At 43.9% G+C, this 18,544-nt stretch overlaps 2 protein-coding genes across 3 annotated transcripts in view; one reads left to right on the forward strand and one right to left on the reverse strand.

Annotated features, from left to right (window-relative positions):
* The window catches only part of cfap44 (cilia and flagella associated protein 44), a 115,933-nt gene extending 102,390 nt beyond the window's left edge, over positions 1–13,543 (forward strand). Inside the window, exons 32-34 of the mRNA XM_078408713.1 lie at positions 818–978; positions 6,987–7,121; positions 13,294–13,543. Coding sequence (XP_078264839.1) covers positions 818–978; positions 6,987–7,121; positions 13,294–13,458 — 461 coding nt within the window. The 3' untranslated portion in view covers positions 13,459–13,543. The remainder of the gene's footprint in view (positions 1–817; positions 979–6,986; positions 7,122–13,293) is intronic.
* Positions 13,544–15,859: 2,316 nt separating this feature from the next.
* The window catches only part of grtp1a (growth hormone regulated TBC protein 1a), a 51,107-nt gene continuing 48,422 nt past the window's right edge, over positions 15,860–18,544 (reverse strand). For both annotated transcript variants that reach the window (XM_078409294.1, XM_078409295.1), the window contains exon 8: positions 15,860–16,678. In XM_078409294.1, the coding sequence (XP_078265420.1) occupies positions 16,589–16,678 (90 nt within the window). In that variant the 3' untranslated portion in view covers positions 15,860–16,588. The remainder of the gene's footprint in view (positions 16,679–18,544) is intronic.

Consider the following 18,544-nt stretch of genomic DNA (forward strand, 5'->3'; position numbering starts at 1 on the left):
CTCTTTGGTCATCCAAGGTTCCCCTGCCATCTTTACCCCTCCTCCTTACTGGAACATGCTGGTTCTGAACTTTGATCAACTAGCCTTTAAATAACATTGTTATTTGCATTACTCCAATTTAGTACCATCCCGCAAGGTCCAGACCGATCCCAATTCAAAACAATCTTAAAACTTATGGAGTTGTGATCACTATTCCCAAAATGCTCTTCTCTGAAACACCAGCCACCTGGCCAGGCTCGCTTCCCAACACAAGGTTCAGTATATTCCCATCTTGGTTTGATTATTCACATACTGTTTCAGGAAACCTTCAATACATCTAACAAATTCTGCCCAATGTAAGCCTTTGGCAGTGAGCAAGAGCCAGTCAATAAAAGGAAGTTAGTCACTCACTAAAGACAACCCAAGATGCTTTGGCATCTTTTAGTAATCTGTCTGCATATCTGTTCCTCAATCTCCTGCTTACTGCTAGGGAGGCCTATAGTACACTCCGATTAAAATACACCTTTCTTATTTTCTTCTATTCATATTCTCAGTGGATGATTCTTGCAGAATGTAACTTGGTACATTTGGTTGTGTTTTTCTCTGGTATCCTTGTATGCAAGAATGTTAACTGCGCAGCCTTGACTGTTTTTGCCCAGTTACTGCCCCAGCATTATATTCTTACAAGGCTCTTGCACCTCAAACCCAGCTATGGTTTACTTCTGTTCTTGTTGACCTGTGGCATTGGGAATAATCCATGGATTATCACCTTCAATAAAGTGAATAAAAAATAAAAAATTCACCTTTTAATTTCTTCCATGCAATTGTACCGCTATAGAATTGGAAGAAAAGTGCTACCAAGAAATGATTCGGAAGTTTGGTCGTGTCGTTGATCTGGAAGCATTGCAAACTCTCACAGTGAACATGACATTGGAAGAACTGAAAGAGAAGATTGATATCAATAACAGTATATTCCACAGAAAGCTAACACGTAGGGAGGTAAGCATGTGTTTACAGTGTGTGGGTAATACAACGAGAGGAAGCAGGTGGGGCTGTTGACTAGATGTTTGGTAGTGGACATTTTCTAGTTCGGCATGCTTGGCACATTAAAATCCAATTTGTTTCTTCTGTCTGTTATTAGCCTCTCTCCTCTATATATCGGGAAAGGTCTCCTGAAATCTCTTTAGATGCTTCTGTTCAACTTTCTCTGATTTAAGAAGCAACCCAAGATGCTTTTAATACGTTAATGGCATTATGTAAAAGCAAAGGGAGACACAAAATGCTGGAGTAACTCAGCTGGTCAAGCAGCATCTCGGGAGAGAAGGAATGGGTGACATTTTGGGTCGAGACCCTTCTTCAGACTGATGTCAGGGGAGGGGGTGGGACAAAGATAGAATGTAGTCGGAGACAGGAAGACGAGTGTGAAAACTGGGTAGGGGAAGGGGATAGAGAGGGAAAGCAGGGACTTCTGAAGATAGAGAAGTCAATGTTCATACCGCTGGGGTGTAAGCTACCCAAACGAAATATGAGGTGCGATTCCTCCAATTTGCGCTTGGCCTCACTCTGACAATGGAGGAGGCCCAGGACAGAAAGGTCAGATTGGGAATGGGAGGGGGAGTTGAAGTGCTGAGCTACTGGGAGATCAGGTAGGTTAAGATAGACTGAGCGGAGGTGTTCAGCGAAATGATCGCTGAGCCTGCGCTTGATCTCACCAATGTAGAGAAATTGACACCTGGAACAGCGGATACAATAAATGAGGTTGGAGGAGGTGCAGGTAAACCTCTGCCTCACCTGGACTGTTTGGATCCCTGAAGTTGAGGGGAGAGGTAAAGGGACAGGTGTTGCATCTCCTGCGGTTGCAGGGGAAAGTACCTGGGGAGGGGGTGGTTTGGGTGGGAAGGGACGAGTTGACCAGGGAGCTTCGGAGGGAATGGTCTCTGCAGAAAGCAGAAAGGGGTGGAGATGGGAAGATGTGGCCAGTAGTGGGATCCCATTGGAGGTGGCAAAAATGTTGGAGGATTGTATGTTGAACTAGACCAGACCAGGTGGACCTGTTGGGCCCAAACCTGCATTGGTACAGCACCCTCTCCCTCCTTCCCCCCCCTCCCCCTCCTTCCCCCCTCGCCTCCCGCCATCCTGTCTCCTCTCCCCTCCCTCCACCCACCCTCTCCCCCACTCCATCCCCTTCAACCCTCTTATCCTCCCTCCCCCCTCCCTCCCTAGGAGATAGATTTAAACTGTAAAATGTGAATAACTTTAATATAACCGATTTCAATGAAACTTCTTCCATTAGCACCAAAGGGACAACGGTGAGTATGGTGGGTCTACAAATGTCGCGCTATCGTGTACCGTTTTGGCTGTTGTTCAGGAACAAACAAACAAACAAGAGTTTTAGTATATAGAAGCGACGGCTGATGGGATGGAAGGTGAGGACAAGGGGGACTCTATCCTTGTTACGAATGGGGAGCAAGAGCGGAGCTGGGGATATTAAGGACATCCTAGTTAGAGCCTCATCTATAATGGAAGAGCGGAACTCCAGTTTCCTAAAGAATGAAGACATCACCAATGCCCTGGTGTGGAACACCTCATCCTGGGCACAGATGTGGCATAGACGGAGGAATTGGGAGTAGGGGATAGAGTCTATCTAGAGCCCAGCGCAAATTGGAGGAACAGTACCTCATATTTCACTTGGGTAATTTGCACCCTAGCGGTATGAACATTGACTTCTCTAACTTCAGAAGTCCCTGCTTTCCTTCTCTATCCCCTCCCCCTTCCTAGTTCTCCCACCAGTCTTCCTGCCTCCGACTACATTCTATCTTTGTCCCGCCCCCTCCCCTGACATCAGTCTGAAGAAGGGTCTCGACCCGAAATATCACCCATTCCTTTCCTCCCGAGATGCTGCTTGACCCGTTGAGTTACTCCAGCATTTTGTGTCTACCTTCGATTTAAACCAGCATCTACAGTTTCTTTCCTATACCTTACGTAAAAGCAAGTTGTCATTGATGTGCAAGGGCCCAGACAATTGTTCGGGTATAAAGTGAAGGCTGCAGTTCCAAGGCACAGAGTTGAGCTTTAAATAATTGTCACCTAAAGGAAATGGAACCCATTATGAACCAGGAATTAGGCTTCTTTAGCAGATCAAAGCCTCAAGTGTCTGAATCAAAGTTAAATCATGGCTAAATATGGCAATGTAAATGTGATAGTGCTTTACACCATCCTACTAAAATTATTTCCACATACTACAAATATAAATTACTTTGTTTCCTTTGTGTCTAGATGATGAATAATATGTTCAACGGTTCACGGAGCAGAATTAGGCCACTCGGCCAATCGTCTAGTCCGTCATTCAATTACAGCTAATCTATCTTTCCCTCTCAACCCCATTCTGCCTTCACCCCATAACCCCTGACACCCTTACTAATCAAGAATCTGTTAATCTCCACCTTACAAATATCCATTGACGGCCTCCCAGCCGTCTGTGGCAATGAGTTTCACAGATTCACAACTCTCTGCCCAAAGAAATTTCTTCCCATCTCCTTTCTAAAGGCGCATCCTTTTATTCTGAGGCTATGGCGCCTGGTCCTAAACTTTCTCACTAGTGGAAATATCCTCTCCACATTCACTCTATCCAGGCCTTTCACTATTCGGTAAGTTTCAATAAGGTCCCCCCTCACCCTTCTAAACTCCAGCGACTACAGGCCCAGTGTCTTCAAACGCTCATCACGGTAACCCAATCATTCCTGGAATCATCATTCTTGTAAACCTCCTCTGGACCCTCTCCAATGCTAGCACATCCTTCTTCATGTATGGGGCCCAAAACTGCTATTAATACTGCAAATGCAGTCCGACCAGTGCCTTATAAAGCCTCAGCATTACACCCTTGTTATTGTATTCCATCCTTCTCAAATTAAATGCTAGTATTGCATTTGCCTTCCTTACTACCGATTCAACTTGCAAATTAACTTTTTTGGGAATCCTGCACCAGTTCCTTTGCATCTCTGATTTTTGAATTCTCTCCTCATTTAGAAATTTATTCCTAACAAAATGTATGACTCCACACTCTGCTACACTGTATTCCATCTGCCACTTCTCATCCCATTCTCAAAACCTATCTGAGTCCTTCTGCAGAGTCCCTGCTTTCTCTACATTACCTGCCCCTCCACCTATCTTAATATCATCTGCAAACTTGGCTGAAAAACCTTTCATTTCCTCATGCAAATCATTTATATACAATGTGAAGAGTTACGGCCCCAGCACCGACCCCTGCAAAAATCCACTAGTCACTGGCAGCCAACCAGAAGAAGCCCCCTTTATTGCCACTCTCTGCCTTCTGCCATCCAGCCAACCTGCTATCTATGCTAGTATCTTCCTTGATACCATGGGCTCTCATCTTTAGCAGCCTGACTAGCGGCTCCTTATCAAAGCCTTTTGAAAATCCAGGTAAACCACATCCACTGACTCTCCTTTATCTATCCTGCTATTTACTTCCTCGAAAAACTCCGACAGGTTCGTCAGGCAAGATCTCCCTTTCACAAAACCACACAACCTATTTTATCGTGTGCTTCTAAGTGTGCTTCTGAAACCTCGTCTTTTATAATGGGCACTAAAATCTTAACAACCACTGAAGTCAGGCTAACCGGTCTATAGTTTCCACTCTTCACCCTCGCACCCTTCTTGAACAGCGGGGTAATATTTGCATTTTTCCAATTATCTGGAACCATCCCTGACTCTAGTGATTCTTGAAAGATCACAACTAATGCCTGTATAATCTCTGAAGCCACCTCTTTCAGAACCCTGGTGTGTAGTCCATCCCTTCCACCTTCAGATCTTTCAGCTTCCCAAGCACCTTCTCTTAAGTGATAGTTATTCCACTAATTTCCATCCCTTGATTCTTAATTTTCTGGCACATTGCTGGTGTCTTCCACTGTGAAGACTCATGCAAAAAATGTATTCAGTTCCTCTGCAATTTTCTGTATTCTCCATTATCACTTGTCCAGCATCATTTTCCAGGGGTCCAACTCTTGCTGCTTTCTTACTCTTTATATATCTGAAGAAACTTTGTTACCCTTAGTTTAGTTTAGTTTAGAGATACAGCATGGAAACAGGCCCTTCGGCCCACCGAGTCTGCACCGACCAACAATCCCCGCATGTTAACACTTTTATATTAATGGCTAGCTTACTTTCATATTTCATCTTTTCTCCCCATATTGCCTTCTTAGTTACCTTCTGTTTTTTTAAAAACTTCCCAATCCTCAAGCATCCCACTAATCTTTGCAGAGTTATATGCCTTCTCTTAGTTTTATGCTGTCTTTGACTTTCTTTTTCAGCCACGGTCCCCTCATTCTCCCATTAGAATCTTTTCTCCTCTTTGGAATGAAAAGATGCTGCATCTTCCAAATTGAACCAGAAATTTCTGCCATTGCTGTTCTACCATCACCCCTGTTAGGTTCCCTTTCCAATCAACTTTAGTTCATCCATTTTGTTCCGTATTCTATGTGTATTCAAATATAATCCCTGCCTTTAATTCGGTATTCACCACCCCTCTTCTCACATCGGCCCTGACTTCACCTGACCTTAGGCTCTTATCCCTTCTTAAACTTCCTGTCCTATTACTTCTGGAGGCTTCTAAGAGCCTGTCCCAGTTCGGCGATTTTTAAGGCGACTGCGGGCGACTAGGCTGTCGCCGCACGGTCGCCGGTGTGTCGCGGGTATCGTCGTGAGTCATCTCCAATGAGTCGTAGCTGTTCTCGGGTCGTCGCGGAAATTTCTCTGTTCGAAAATCTTCGGTGACAGCTGGCTTGACGCCAATGATCGTAGCTTGTCGTATCCTGTAGTGGGCGCTGTCGTAGGTTGTCGCCAGGTTGTCGCCAGGTGACTTTGGTTGTCGCTGGTGCTGATCCACCTTTTATAAGAATTTTGTTCGTTTCAATAAAGTAAATTTTTGGACATTTTGACCAAAGATTGATGTTTGAGGTTATTGTATTTCAGGGTAGTTTCTCATGGCATCTCTTTCAAATATTTTAATTTCATTTATTTTGACCAATAAAACAAACACAAACACAAGCATTGCACTGCATTGAAAAGCAAACTCTTTTCATTTATTTTGATATTGCACTGCATTGGGTCTCTTCAGGGACAAGGGCTTCAACCACACAGACCTCTTCTTGGGCTTCTTCTTCCCCATTCTTCTTGTCCTTGTGTCTTGCAGAATATTAAGCATGAGGGCTGCTGCAAGCAGCAGGGCTTGCATTTGATGTAAGAGCAATGCCATCATATGTTGCTTCCTGACAGTCATGATGCTGAATGATCGGAGACCCTACCCAAATCCATTTTTGCGCAAACATTACGTGAAATGGTTACCGTTGTCATCAGTTGTGACCTGACAGGGTCGTAGTTTGTCGAGGGTGGAGGTAGGTTGACTTCGGTTGTCGAGGCTTGTCGTAGTCACTGTGGTAGGTGGACGTCCTAGGTCGCGACGACTGGGTCGCTAGTTGTCGGCAGCTTGTTGTAGGCATTGTCGTAGGGTTAAAAAAAAAAATCAAAGGTTTTTCGGCGATCTGCTACGACTTTGACAGTCGGCGGCGGTCGCCTTAAAAATCGCGGAAGTGGGACAGGCCCTGCACTCTCCTTCCCTTTAATGGGGGGTCGGTACCTCCAACTTGCCAATCCGTTCCTTTACTAATTAATGTCTAGACTCCAATAACAGGTGTCAGTGCTGCTCTCTGTGGAAGTGCTTGGAAAAGAGCTCCCAACCCTTCATATCCTTTGGCTGGTGTTGAGGAAGACCACCCCTTTGCTTGGGATTGTCCTTTACTTGGGAGCAACTCAAACAGCAATATGCATTTGATTTGTCACTGTTTGAATCATGGCTACTTCCTCTTTCTCCTCTTGCCTTTTGCTATCAGGTCCTTTTAAAGTAAAAGTCCTTTTACTATCAGATCTTCCTAAACAACTGGAAGACGATCGTCACTGCAGTAACATTATTTTACTTTTTTAACTCAATACAGGAGAAAATAGCAGAGCTGCAAGCAGAGCTTATACATTACACCAGGCAGTACACGTGCAGAATGGATCAATTGAATATGATGATGACGGAAAAGGAAAAGGCTGAAGCAGAGTTAAATATTCAACAGAACAAAATGGTAATCTTGTTGAATCAGATATATTTTGGCATCTTTAAAATGAATGAAGTACCGAAGTTGTTATGACTTAAACTTTGGCTCCTGTTGTTCACTTCCACTTCCCAGATGATGTGATTACTTGGTGAATCCCTGGGCAGGTTTCAATACATCCTGTCACTAAGGCTCAGAGATGAATTATAGGAGTGGGCTCAAGAATAGATTCTTGGGCTTTACAATACAATACAATACAACATATCTTTATCGTCATTGTACCCAGGGGTACAACGAGATTGGGAATGCGCCTCCCATACGATGCAATAATTTAGGTAATTTAGACAGCAGCAACCCAACGAAACGAAACAGTTGTAACAGTTTTGGACAGGGTAAAGTGCAAGTTGATCTATGCGTTGTGGCCATCCGGCTCAGCAGAACCGGTTCATAGCAGCTATGGCCCTGGGGATGAAGCTGTTCCTAAGTCTGGAGGTGCGGGCATAGAAGGCCTTGTATCGTCTGCCCGGTGGAAGGAGTTCGAACAGACTGTTGCAGGGGTGTGAAGAGTCTTTGTGGATGCTGGTGGCTTTTCTGAGGCATCGTGTGTTGTAGGTGCCCTCCAAGTCTGGTAGCTGTGTTCCGATGGCCCTCTGAGCTCTATGGACTACCCGCTGTAGAGCTTTCCTTTCTGCCTCCGTGCAGCTGAGGTACCACACAGGGATGCCATGCGTTAGGATGCTCTCTATGTTGCAGCGGTAGAAGGTCGTCAGCAGCTGTTGGGGTAGACCAGACTTTTTCAGTGTTCTTAAGTAGAACAGTCTTTGTTGTGCCTTCTTGACCAGCGCAGCAGTGTTATTGGACCATGTTAGGTCCTCCGAAATGTGAGTGCCCAGAAACTTGAAGCTGGACACTCTCTCCACACTGTCCCCGTTGATAGAGATCGGGGCATATTCCCCGTTATGTGACCTACGGAAGTTGATGATCAGCTCCTTGGTCTTGGTGGTATTTAGGGACAGGTTGTTATCCGAGCACCAGTCCGCCAGGTTCTGCACCTCCGCTCTATAGTTTGTTTCATCCCCGTTGGTGATCAGCCCGATCACCGTTGTGTCATCTGCAAACTTGACAATGGTGTTGGTGTCGAATGCAGGAACACAGTCGTGTGTGAAGAGGGAGTAGAGCATGGGGCTCAGAACACAGCCCTGTGGTGTGCCGGTACTCAGGGTGATAGTGGAGGACAGGTGCGGGCCCATTCTCACTGCCTGCGGACGTTCCAGCAGGAAGTCCAGGATCCAGTCACATAATGACGAGCTGAGGCCTAGCTGGTGGAGTTTGGTGATGAGCTTGGTGGGGATGAATTACATGAATTACATACTGTAGGGAGCCACAAACAGCAATAATGATAGTAACCTGAGGGAGAAATGTCGATCAGGGCAACCGGGAGAACTTGCGTGTTCTTGTTTGAAATAGTACATGGGATCTTAGGTAAGTTCCGTGTCATATACATTAAGGTGCAAGGAAATTTGTTTGCATGAAGCTCATATAGGAAACAGTATATACGGTAATGATAAAAAGAACCACACAATGAATGTAATATAGCAGAATGATGTGCATTTTGTAGTACAATCTGTTGTGCAAAGAATATACTAAATTGCAAAAGTAGAATAACCGAACACCACTGTTCCATTACTCAGTTCCGTTAATTACCTGCAACGAACGGTTGGATAACTTAAAAATTATTTTAAAAAAAGGAAACTAAGAAGTTTATTTAAAAATACATTTGTCTGTTGTTAATTAACATAAAAATCCATCCTATTAGAGTCATAGAGTGATACAATGTGGAAACAGGCCCTTCGGCCCAACTTGCCCATACTGGCCAACAATGTCCCAGCTACACTAGTCCCACTTGCCTGCGCTTGGCCCACATCCCTCCAAACCTGTCCTATCCATGTACCTGTCTAACTGTTTCTTAAACGATGGGATAGTCCCAGTCTCAACTACCTCCTCTGGCAGCTTGTTCCATACACCCATCACCCTTTGTGTGAAAAAGTTACCCCTCAGATTCCTATGAAATCTTTTCCCCTTCACTCTGAACCTATGTCCTCTGGTCCTCGATTCTTCTACTCTGGGCAAAAGACTGCATCTGCCCGATCTATCCCTTTCATGAATTTGTATACCTCTATAAGATCACCCCTCATCCTCCTGCACTCCATGGAATAAAGACTCAGCCTACTCCACATCTTCCTATAGCTCACACCCTCTAGTCCTGGCAACATCCTTGTAAATCTTTTCTGAACCCTTTCAATCTTGACAATATCTTTCCTATAACATGGGGAGCCCAGAACTGAACACAATATTCGAAATACGGTCTCACCAACGTCTAAAAACAGTGCATTCAGAAAGTATTCAGACCCCTTCACTTTTTCCACATTTTGTTACATTACAGCCTTATTTTAATATGGATTAAATTCATTTTTTTATCATCAATCTACACACAATACCCCAGAATGAAGAAGCAAAAACAGGTGTTTAGAAATTTTTGCAAAGTAATTAAAAAGAAATAACTGAAATATCACATTTACATAAGTATTCAGACCCTTTGCTATGACACTCAAAATTGAGCTTATGTTCATCTTGTTTCAATTGATTATCCTTGAGATGTTTCTACAACTTGATTGGAGTCCACCAGTGGTAAATTAAATTGATTGGACATGATTTGGAAAGGCACACACCTGTCTATATCAGGTCCCACAGTTGACAGTGCATGTCAGGGCAAAAATGAAGGAATTGTCTGTAGACCTCCGAGACAGGATTGTGTTGAGACACAGATCTGGGGAACGGTATAAAACAATTTCTGCAGCATTGCAGGTCCCGAAGAGCACAGTGGCCTCCATCATTCTTAAATGGAAGAACTTTGGAACCATCAGGACTTCATAGAGCTGGCACCTGGCCAAACTGAGCAATTGGGGGAGCAGACCCTTGGTCAGGGAGGTGACCAAGAACCCGATGGTCACTCCGACAGAGCCCCAGAGTTCCTCTGTGAAGATGGGAGAACCTTCCAGGACAACATATCTGCAGCACTCCACCAATCAGGCCTTTATGGTAGAGTGGACAGACAGAAGCCACTCCTCAGTAAACGGCATATGACAGCCCACTTAGAGTTTGCCAAAAAGCACCTAAAGGACTCTCAGACCATGAGAAACAAGATTCTCTGGTCTGATGAAACCGAGATTGAACTCTGTGGCCTGAATGCCAGGTGGCACGCTATCACCTGGCCAATACCATACCTATGGTGAAGCATGGTGGTGGCAGCATCATGCTGTGGGGATGTTTTTCAGCGGCAGGAACTGCGAGAATGGTCAGAATCGAGGGAAAGATAAACGGAGCAAAGTACAGAGAGATCCTCGATGAAAACTTGCTACAGAGCGTCCTGGACTTCAGACTGGGGCGGAGGTTCACCTTCCAATAGGACAACGACCCTAAGCACACAGCCAAGACAACGCAGAAGTGGGTTGGTGACAAGTCTGTGAATGTCCTTGAGTGGCCCATCCAGAGCCCGGACTTGAACCCGATCGAACATCTCTGGAGGGACCTGAAATTAGCTGTGCATTGACGCTCCCCATCCAACCTGACGGAGCTTGAGAGGATCTGCAGAGAAGAATGGGAGAAATTACCCAAATACAGGTGTGCCAAGCTTGTAGCATCATACCCAAGAAGACTTGAGGCTGTAATTGCTGCCAAAGGTGCCTCAACAAAGTACTGAGTAAAGGGTCTGAATACTTATGTAAATGTGATATTTCAGTTATTTCCTTTTAATTACTTTGCAAAAATTTCTAAACAGCTGTTTACGCTTTTTTATTATGGGGTATTGTGTGCAGCTTGATGATAAAAAAATGAATTTAATCCATTTTAAAATAAGGCTGTAACCTAACAAAACGTGGAAAATAAAAAAAAGTAAAAAGTCTGAATACTTTCTGTATGCACTTTATAACTGGAACATGACTTTCCAACTTCTATACTCAATACTGACTAATGAAGGTCAAAGTGCCAAAAGCCTTTTTGACTACCTTATTCACCTGCGACGACCTTCAAGGAACCATGCACTTGTACTCCTAAATCCCTCTGCGCTACACTACCCAGAAGCCTACCATTTACTACGTAGGTCTTGCCCTTGTTCGACGTCCCAAAATGCAACACCTCACACTTCTCTGTATTAAATTCCATCAACCATTCCTCCGCCCACCTGGCCAACCGATCCTGCTGCAATCTTTCACAACTATCTTCACTATTTGCAAAACCACTCACTTTTGTATCATCAGCAAACTTGCTAATCTTGCCCTGTATGTTCTCATCCAAATCATTGATGTAGATGACAAACAGCAATGGGCCCAACACCGAACCATGAGGCACACCACTACTCACATGCCTCCAGTCCGAGAGGCAACTAACTTTCCACCATCACTCTCTGCTTCCTTCCATGGTGCCAATTTGCTATCCATTCAGCTATTTCTCCTTGGATCCCATGTGATCTAACCTTCCAGAGCAGCCTACCATGCGGAACCTTGTCAAATGCCTTACTGAAATCCATGTGCACATCTATAGCTCTGCCCTCAGAGGTTTTTGGTCACGTCGTCAAAAAAATCAATCAGATTTGTGAGACACGACCTCCCACGTGCAAAACCATGCTGACTATCCCTAATCAGCCCTTGCCCATCCAAATGCCTGTATAACCTATCCCTCAAAATACTCTCTCGTAACTTGCCAACTACAGATGTTAAGCTCACCGGCCGAAAGTTCCCAGCATTTTCCCTGCAGCCCTTCTTGAAAAGAGGCACAACATTTACCACCCTCCAGTCTTCTGGCACCTCTTCTGTATTTAAGGACGACTCGTAAATTTCAACCAGGGGTCCCACAATTTCCTCTCTAGTTTCCCGCAATGCCCTCAGATATATCTGATCAGGCCCCGGAGATTTGTCTACCTTCATACACGACAGTACCTTCAGTACTTCGACAGTAACACTGACTGTTCTCGAGACACTTCCATTGACTGTCCAAGTTCCTCCGTCCTACTGTCTTTCTCCTCAGTAAATACAGAGGAGAAATACACATTGAGGAACTTGCCCATTCCCTGTGGCTCCACAGAGGTGACCACTTTGATTCCTGAGAGGTCCCACTCTCTCTCTAGTTACCCTTTTCCCCCTTATGTATTTATAAAATCTTTTGGGATTGTCCTTAATGCTACCCGCCAGAGCTATCTCCTGGCCCCTTTTTGCCCTTCTGATCTCCTTTTTCAGTTTAGTCCTTAGCTCCTCAAACTAAGGGGTAAACTCCAGGGATGCACTTGATCCCAGTTGCCTATACCTGTCCCATGCATCCTTCTTGTTTTTGACCAACACCTCAATTTCCATCATCAGCCAAACTTGCCTGCTTTGTCCTTCACTCTAACGGGGACGTACATATCCTGAGCTTTCGTCAGCACTTGGCCGTTGTTCCTTTCCCCTCAAATAACCTGTTCCAGTCAACTTGAGCGAGACCTTCCCTCATAACCTCAAAGTTGGCCTTACCCCAGTTGAGCATTTTAACACGTGGACCCTCTCAGTCCCTATCCATAACTATCTTAAATCTAATCGAACTGTGGTCACTGGTCCCAAAAGGCTCCTCCACAAACACATCATTAACTTGCCCTTCCCAATTTCCCAATACCAGATCCAGCGTTGTCCTCTTACGTGTGGGGGCCTCTACATACTGCTTAAGAAAACTCTCCTGAATACTTTTGAGGAATTGCACCCCATTTAAACCATTTTTGCACCCCATTGAACCTTAGTTTTCCCAGTCTATATTGGGAAAGTTAAAATCCCCAACTACAACAACCGTATTTGACATGCAGCTGTCTGCAATCTCCTGGCACATTTGTCCTTCTAATTCCTGTTGACTATTCGGGGGTCTGTAGTACATATTGGTAGAAAAATAGACTGGACACAATTTGCATTTGAAATGGTGCAGGAGTGTCAAGGGTTTGCACTGTAAGGGAATCTGCTGCAGTTCAAGTGTAATTCAGCACTAAAATTGAATATTGTGTACATTTTTGTGTATGTCTGGTCTAGCTACATGTAACAGTAACTCCAGTTTAGGTTCTCATTGAAATGTGTCACAATCCTCAACTTGTGTGGAACTGATGAAGATTATTACAACTGATTTGTTCTAGGGAGCAGAAATTCAGAAACAGAAAGTTAAATTGTTGGAAAAACAGGAGCTGATTCAGCAAGTGGAGAAGCAAGCGCAAGAAATCAAAGATCTGAAAGACGAAATAAGTGTACTAACACGAAAGGGAGGTCATATTCTTCCTCCTGCACAACCACCTTTACCATAGTGAACTCTGCACCATCTTTAGTATAACTTCCTCTCATATTTCTAACAGGGGAATTCTGTTTTGTTTCAAATAGATGTGATTTTATTCTGGCCTGAAATTGATGCAATCATCATATTCATTGTGCACCAAAATTAGTTGTTTTATTAATTAAAAGATGGGCATTCCTTTCAAAGATGTTCTACGTTCACAAGACTGCACTTCAAGTGAAGCAAAGCTGGCTGTTTCGGCTGTATAGTTAGAAACTGTCCAGGTGACAGAGTATTGTGGGAAATAGTTGCACTTTTTCTGTTCAGTACCTAAAATGTATTCTACACCCCCTAAAACACACAGTAAATTCTGAAATCCCAATGAAATTCAAGAACATTTGATGAACTTATTTTCCTTGGGGCAGTGGTATTCATCAGCATTGTACCTTTTGAATGCTGGTTGTTTTCAGACCTGTCTAATTTGTGAAAAGGGCTATAGTGGACAATCTAGCAACATTTTGAGCAAGAAGCCATGATCTGATGAATGGCAGGTCAGTCTCTGGTCCTATATCTTCTGCTCTTATGATCAAAGAACACCCAATGCATAGATGCTGCCTAGCCCCATAGGGAAACACATTGCCAAACTGGCACAAGAACATAGCGTCACTTTTTTTTTGCTTCTATAATGTGTACAACAGATTATTTCCTCGTTTTATTGTGTGCCTATTGTTAGCATGATTTTTAAACCGCCCACCCAAGTAATATAGAGTCAAAGCACAGAAATAGGCCTTTCAGCCCAACTCATTCGTGCCTACCAAGATGTTCCATCTAATCTAGTCCCATTTGCCCAGGTTTGGTCCCCTCTCAACCTTCCATATTCATGTGCCTGTCCATGTGTCTTTTAAATGCTGTTATGGTATCTGCCTCAACTACCTCCTCTGGCACCTAATTCCAAATACCCACCACCCAATTGAAAACATTGCCCCTCATCTTAAACCAACATCCTCTGGTTCTTGATTCCTCTACCCTGAATAAAAGACTGTGCATTCATTCTATTTATTCTCCTCTTGATTTTCTACACCTCTACAAGATCACACCTCAGCCTCCTGTGCTCCAAGGAATAAAGTCCTTGCCTGGCCAACTTTTCTTATAGCTCAGGCTCTCAAGTCCTGGCGACAACCTCGTAAGTATTTTTTGCACTCTTTCTAGCTTAATGACATCCTATAGCCAGATGACCAGAACTAAACACAATACTCCAAACGTGGCCTCACCATGTTGTACAACTGTAACCTAATGTCCCAACTTCCATACTTAATACTCTGACTTATGAAGGTCAATGTACCAAAAACCTTCTTTACACCTTTATCTCACTGTGCCATTTCCATGTCTATATGCTTGTTTACGCATTTATGTCTGTAGGCTTATTTCAAACTATATGCTTGTACTCCTAGATCCCTCTGCTCGTCAACACTTCACAGGACCCTACCAATCACTGTGAAGTTCATACCCTGATATGACTTCCCAAAATGCAAAACCTTGCTCTCATTAAACTCCAATACCCTTTCCTCAGGCCACTCGCCCAGCTGATCAAGATCCAGCTGTAATGTGATAATCATCTTCACCGTTTACAATACTACCTACTTCAGTGTCATCTGTAAACCTACTAATTATACCTTGTACATTCTCATCTAAATCACTGGTATAAAGTTTAACTGGGCCAATTTCTTTTTTGAAATGTCAACAAGGAGAATCCAGGATTGATTTATGTGGAGTTTACAACGTTCCATGGAGATCAGAAAGGTAAAATCTAATAGCAGCCAGGAAAACTGCAAAATTGCAGGCAAAGGATAATGATCAAAGGATAATGATTAAAAGAATGATGAGAAAGGACCCATTTTTCTCAATAGTCAAGTTGAGAACTAGAGCAAGAGGTAGTTTGAGGATTATTTTCTCCATCTAAATAAGAGCACTTTGGGTTTATGTTACTTGAAAAGATGAGGAAGGCAGAAAGATTTAGCATGTTTAAAAGGTACCTGAAAAAGAATAGGTTGTGCCACAATCTGTGCAGCCAGGAAGGGGGAATTTGGATTTGGCTGAACTCCTCAGCTGGTTGTCCTCCTACAGAGTTAATTTCAATGGTTTTATTATCATCTTGGCCTCAGCAACCACCTCGGGTCCCAATATCCCTCAACACATTAAGCTCAACAGTCTAACATTACCTCTAATCAATTAACAGCCCAAATCCAGTTCCTGGCTTCCATACGCAAACACTACCCAATCTTCTCCGACTCTCTGAACTAGGAAAGAAACCAGGGAACAAATCAGTGAGAGAGTTTATGCAATGAATTGGAGAGGCAAGCAGTGCACTGCCAGCTTCCTTTGGCATCAATAACATTCAGACCCACTGGTTTGCTGAAAACACTCTTTGACTTGGTGTTTATTATTACTTTTGCACAGAAACTAATCTTTTCTTAAAAATGCATCTAAACATCTTTTCAATTCTGCAATTATAAACAATCGATACAAAAAAATCAGCTGCCACGCGAATAGGATAACCCTGCATACACCAAAGGAGCAGTTCTACGCCCAGAAAAGTGCCAGCTTTTGATTATTGCCTTTTACAGTTCCAAGTTGCTGGCTTCTGCCAGGCACAGCTGCATTCCACATTCATCGAAAAGGAAACATGTAGCAATGCCTTTATCCAGGCCATACCGAGGCAGTGAGGTTCACCAAGTGTCTGGAGATCTGACTGGACAGTGCTGGTACAATCATTTAATTACACCTGATCAAATGTCACTGATATCAAATAACACATTTACCATCTTCACACTGAATAATTAGATCATTCTATTTAACAATATATTAAAAAGTTATATTTTAGTGGAAAGGTAAATATAAATTAAGCCAAAAAAATCTACAAGTACAAACAGCCCTTGATTAAGTAATCTTACTTTAAATCTAAATCAAATGCTGGATTTTTGATCACCTGAATTCAATGTACAAATAGCTAATTAAGTTTTTGAAAGACAATATTCTACAGGTCAGATGTAGCTCACAGGAACTGGGATATAGGTCAGGCAGATCCAGCCCATCTGCACAATGGAGGAATGTAGGAAGTATTTTAGGTCCTGACGGACTTAGTGTGCTGGAACTGAACATGCACATCAACTCTGGTCTTCCAAGTTAGCTCCGCTAATCTCTCGTAGCTTTGTGATCACAGTGAGAGGCAGTCGTCCAGGTTCAGTAAATATTTTCTAGAAAGATGAGGATAAAAAAAGACAACTTTAATCAGGTCCTGTCATTTCTAAAATGTGCTGTAACAAATAGTTTGACAGCGATTAAGAGAACATTCCCTGGAAAGGACACTGATTATTATTATCAATCTGAAGAAGGGTCACGGCCCAAAACGTCACCCATTCCTTCTCTCCAGAGATGTTGCCTGTCCCGCTGAGTTACTCCAGCATTTTGTGTCTACCTGATTATTATAGCATGGAATCAAGCAATTTGGCCCAACAATCTTAGTTCGCAAATTGTTAATGTGCTTTGGGCTAATTTTGCCAGCATCCCACCTCACTCCTTACACCTTTCATGTTCTCAGAGACAGATTTATAAAACAGAAACAGGCCCTGCACGGAATACTAATATGCAAGGGCAGTTTGACTATATATATATCTGTAGTGCGTGCATGTACGCATACATATAAATATCATATACGCTGGGATTGTACACTTGCAACTGCAAAAAATTCAAGGACTTAAAGGACTTAAGGTCCAAAAATCCAATTTTCAAGGACCAAAATCCAGCAAACATTGATGGTTTTTCCAGTTTTTGAATGAATGAATGAATGAATAAGTTTATTGGCCAAGTATGCGTATACAAGTAATGTGCCTTGATGCTCCGCTCACAAATAACAACACATACAGTTAACAATTAAGAATAAAGCATAACACATCAAAACAATAAGGATACACCATTTTCTCCATATAGGTAAGAAAATAGTTTTAAAAACTGTTAATTTGGTGTATATATGGTTAATTAGTAAAAACTCCGATGATTTTGTAGTTTTTTTTTGCTTTATGCGGCGAGTTCCCCTCAACTCTCTCCGACTCTTTAACTTGTCCCGAAGCCGTGGAACCGTGGCTGCGGGGACTGCAGGCAGAAACTGCCGGCGAAGGTTCACCGGAGAGCGGATCGCCACCGACCCAGAGCCAGGACAAGGCGAGAGATCGCAGCGCCCCCTCGCAAACAACAAACCCAAGAAAACGAACCTCCTCGCCACCACCGCTCACCCCGGGGATGCGGGGCTTCTGAATAACAATTACAACCAGTGTTTATTCTTATTTCGCTGCGCTAGAGGGAGACGGGGCCGAGGAAGAGAGTGGAGGAGCGGCGCAGATCTCGCTGGGAGAGAGAGGGGGGGGGGGGAGAGGGGGGGGGTGGGGAGAGAGGGGGGGGTGCAGAGAAGTGGGGGGGAAGAGAAGTGGGAGGAAGTGGGGGGGAGAAGAGGGGGGGAGAGAGAGAGAGTCGGGGGTAGAGAGAGTCTGGGTAAAGGGAGCAGCGGGTGAGAGCGGGGAGGGGGAGGGTGTCTGAGGGTCCGGTGAAGGGGTGCCGTCACTTGCGGGGGCTGCTCTCTCTCCTCTCTCTCTCAGCACCAGAGAGATCTGCGCCGCTCCTCCACTCTCTTCCCCGGCCCCGTCTCCCTCTAGCGCAGCAAAATAAGAACAAACACAAGTGTTGTAGTTGTTGTTCAGAAGCCCCGGGGTGAGCGGCGGCGGCAAGGAGGGAAAAATAGGCGACAAAGACAAACATGTCTAACAATGTTTTCCGACTTTTAATAAAAATACGCATTATAAACTATGAAAAAACGCCACATTACTCTGCATGAATTAATACATAAAAAGTGAACTTTCAAGGACCTATGATAAATCCAAGGACTTCCAAGGCCTTGAAAACAGTTTCAAATTCAAGGACCGTGGAGCCCTGTACAGTATATGTGATATATGCCATGCATTTTATATACGCAGCTGATGAGGTGAAAGACGAGGACTAGGGGGACACTGTCCCTGTTGCAACTGGGGGGAGGGGGAGCAAGAGCAGAGCTGTGGGGTAATGAGGAGACA

This window comes from Rhinoraja longicauda, chromosome 12 (assembly GCF_053455715.1).
Source record: "Rhinoraja longicauda isolate Sanriku21f chromosome 12, sRhiLon1.1, whole genome shotgun sequence".
NCBI classification, from domain to species: domain Eukaryota; kingdom Metazoa; phylum Chordata; class Chondrichthyes; order Rajiformes; family Arhynchobatidae; genus Rhinoraja; species Rhinoraja longicauda.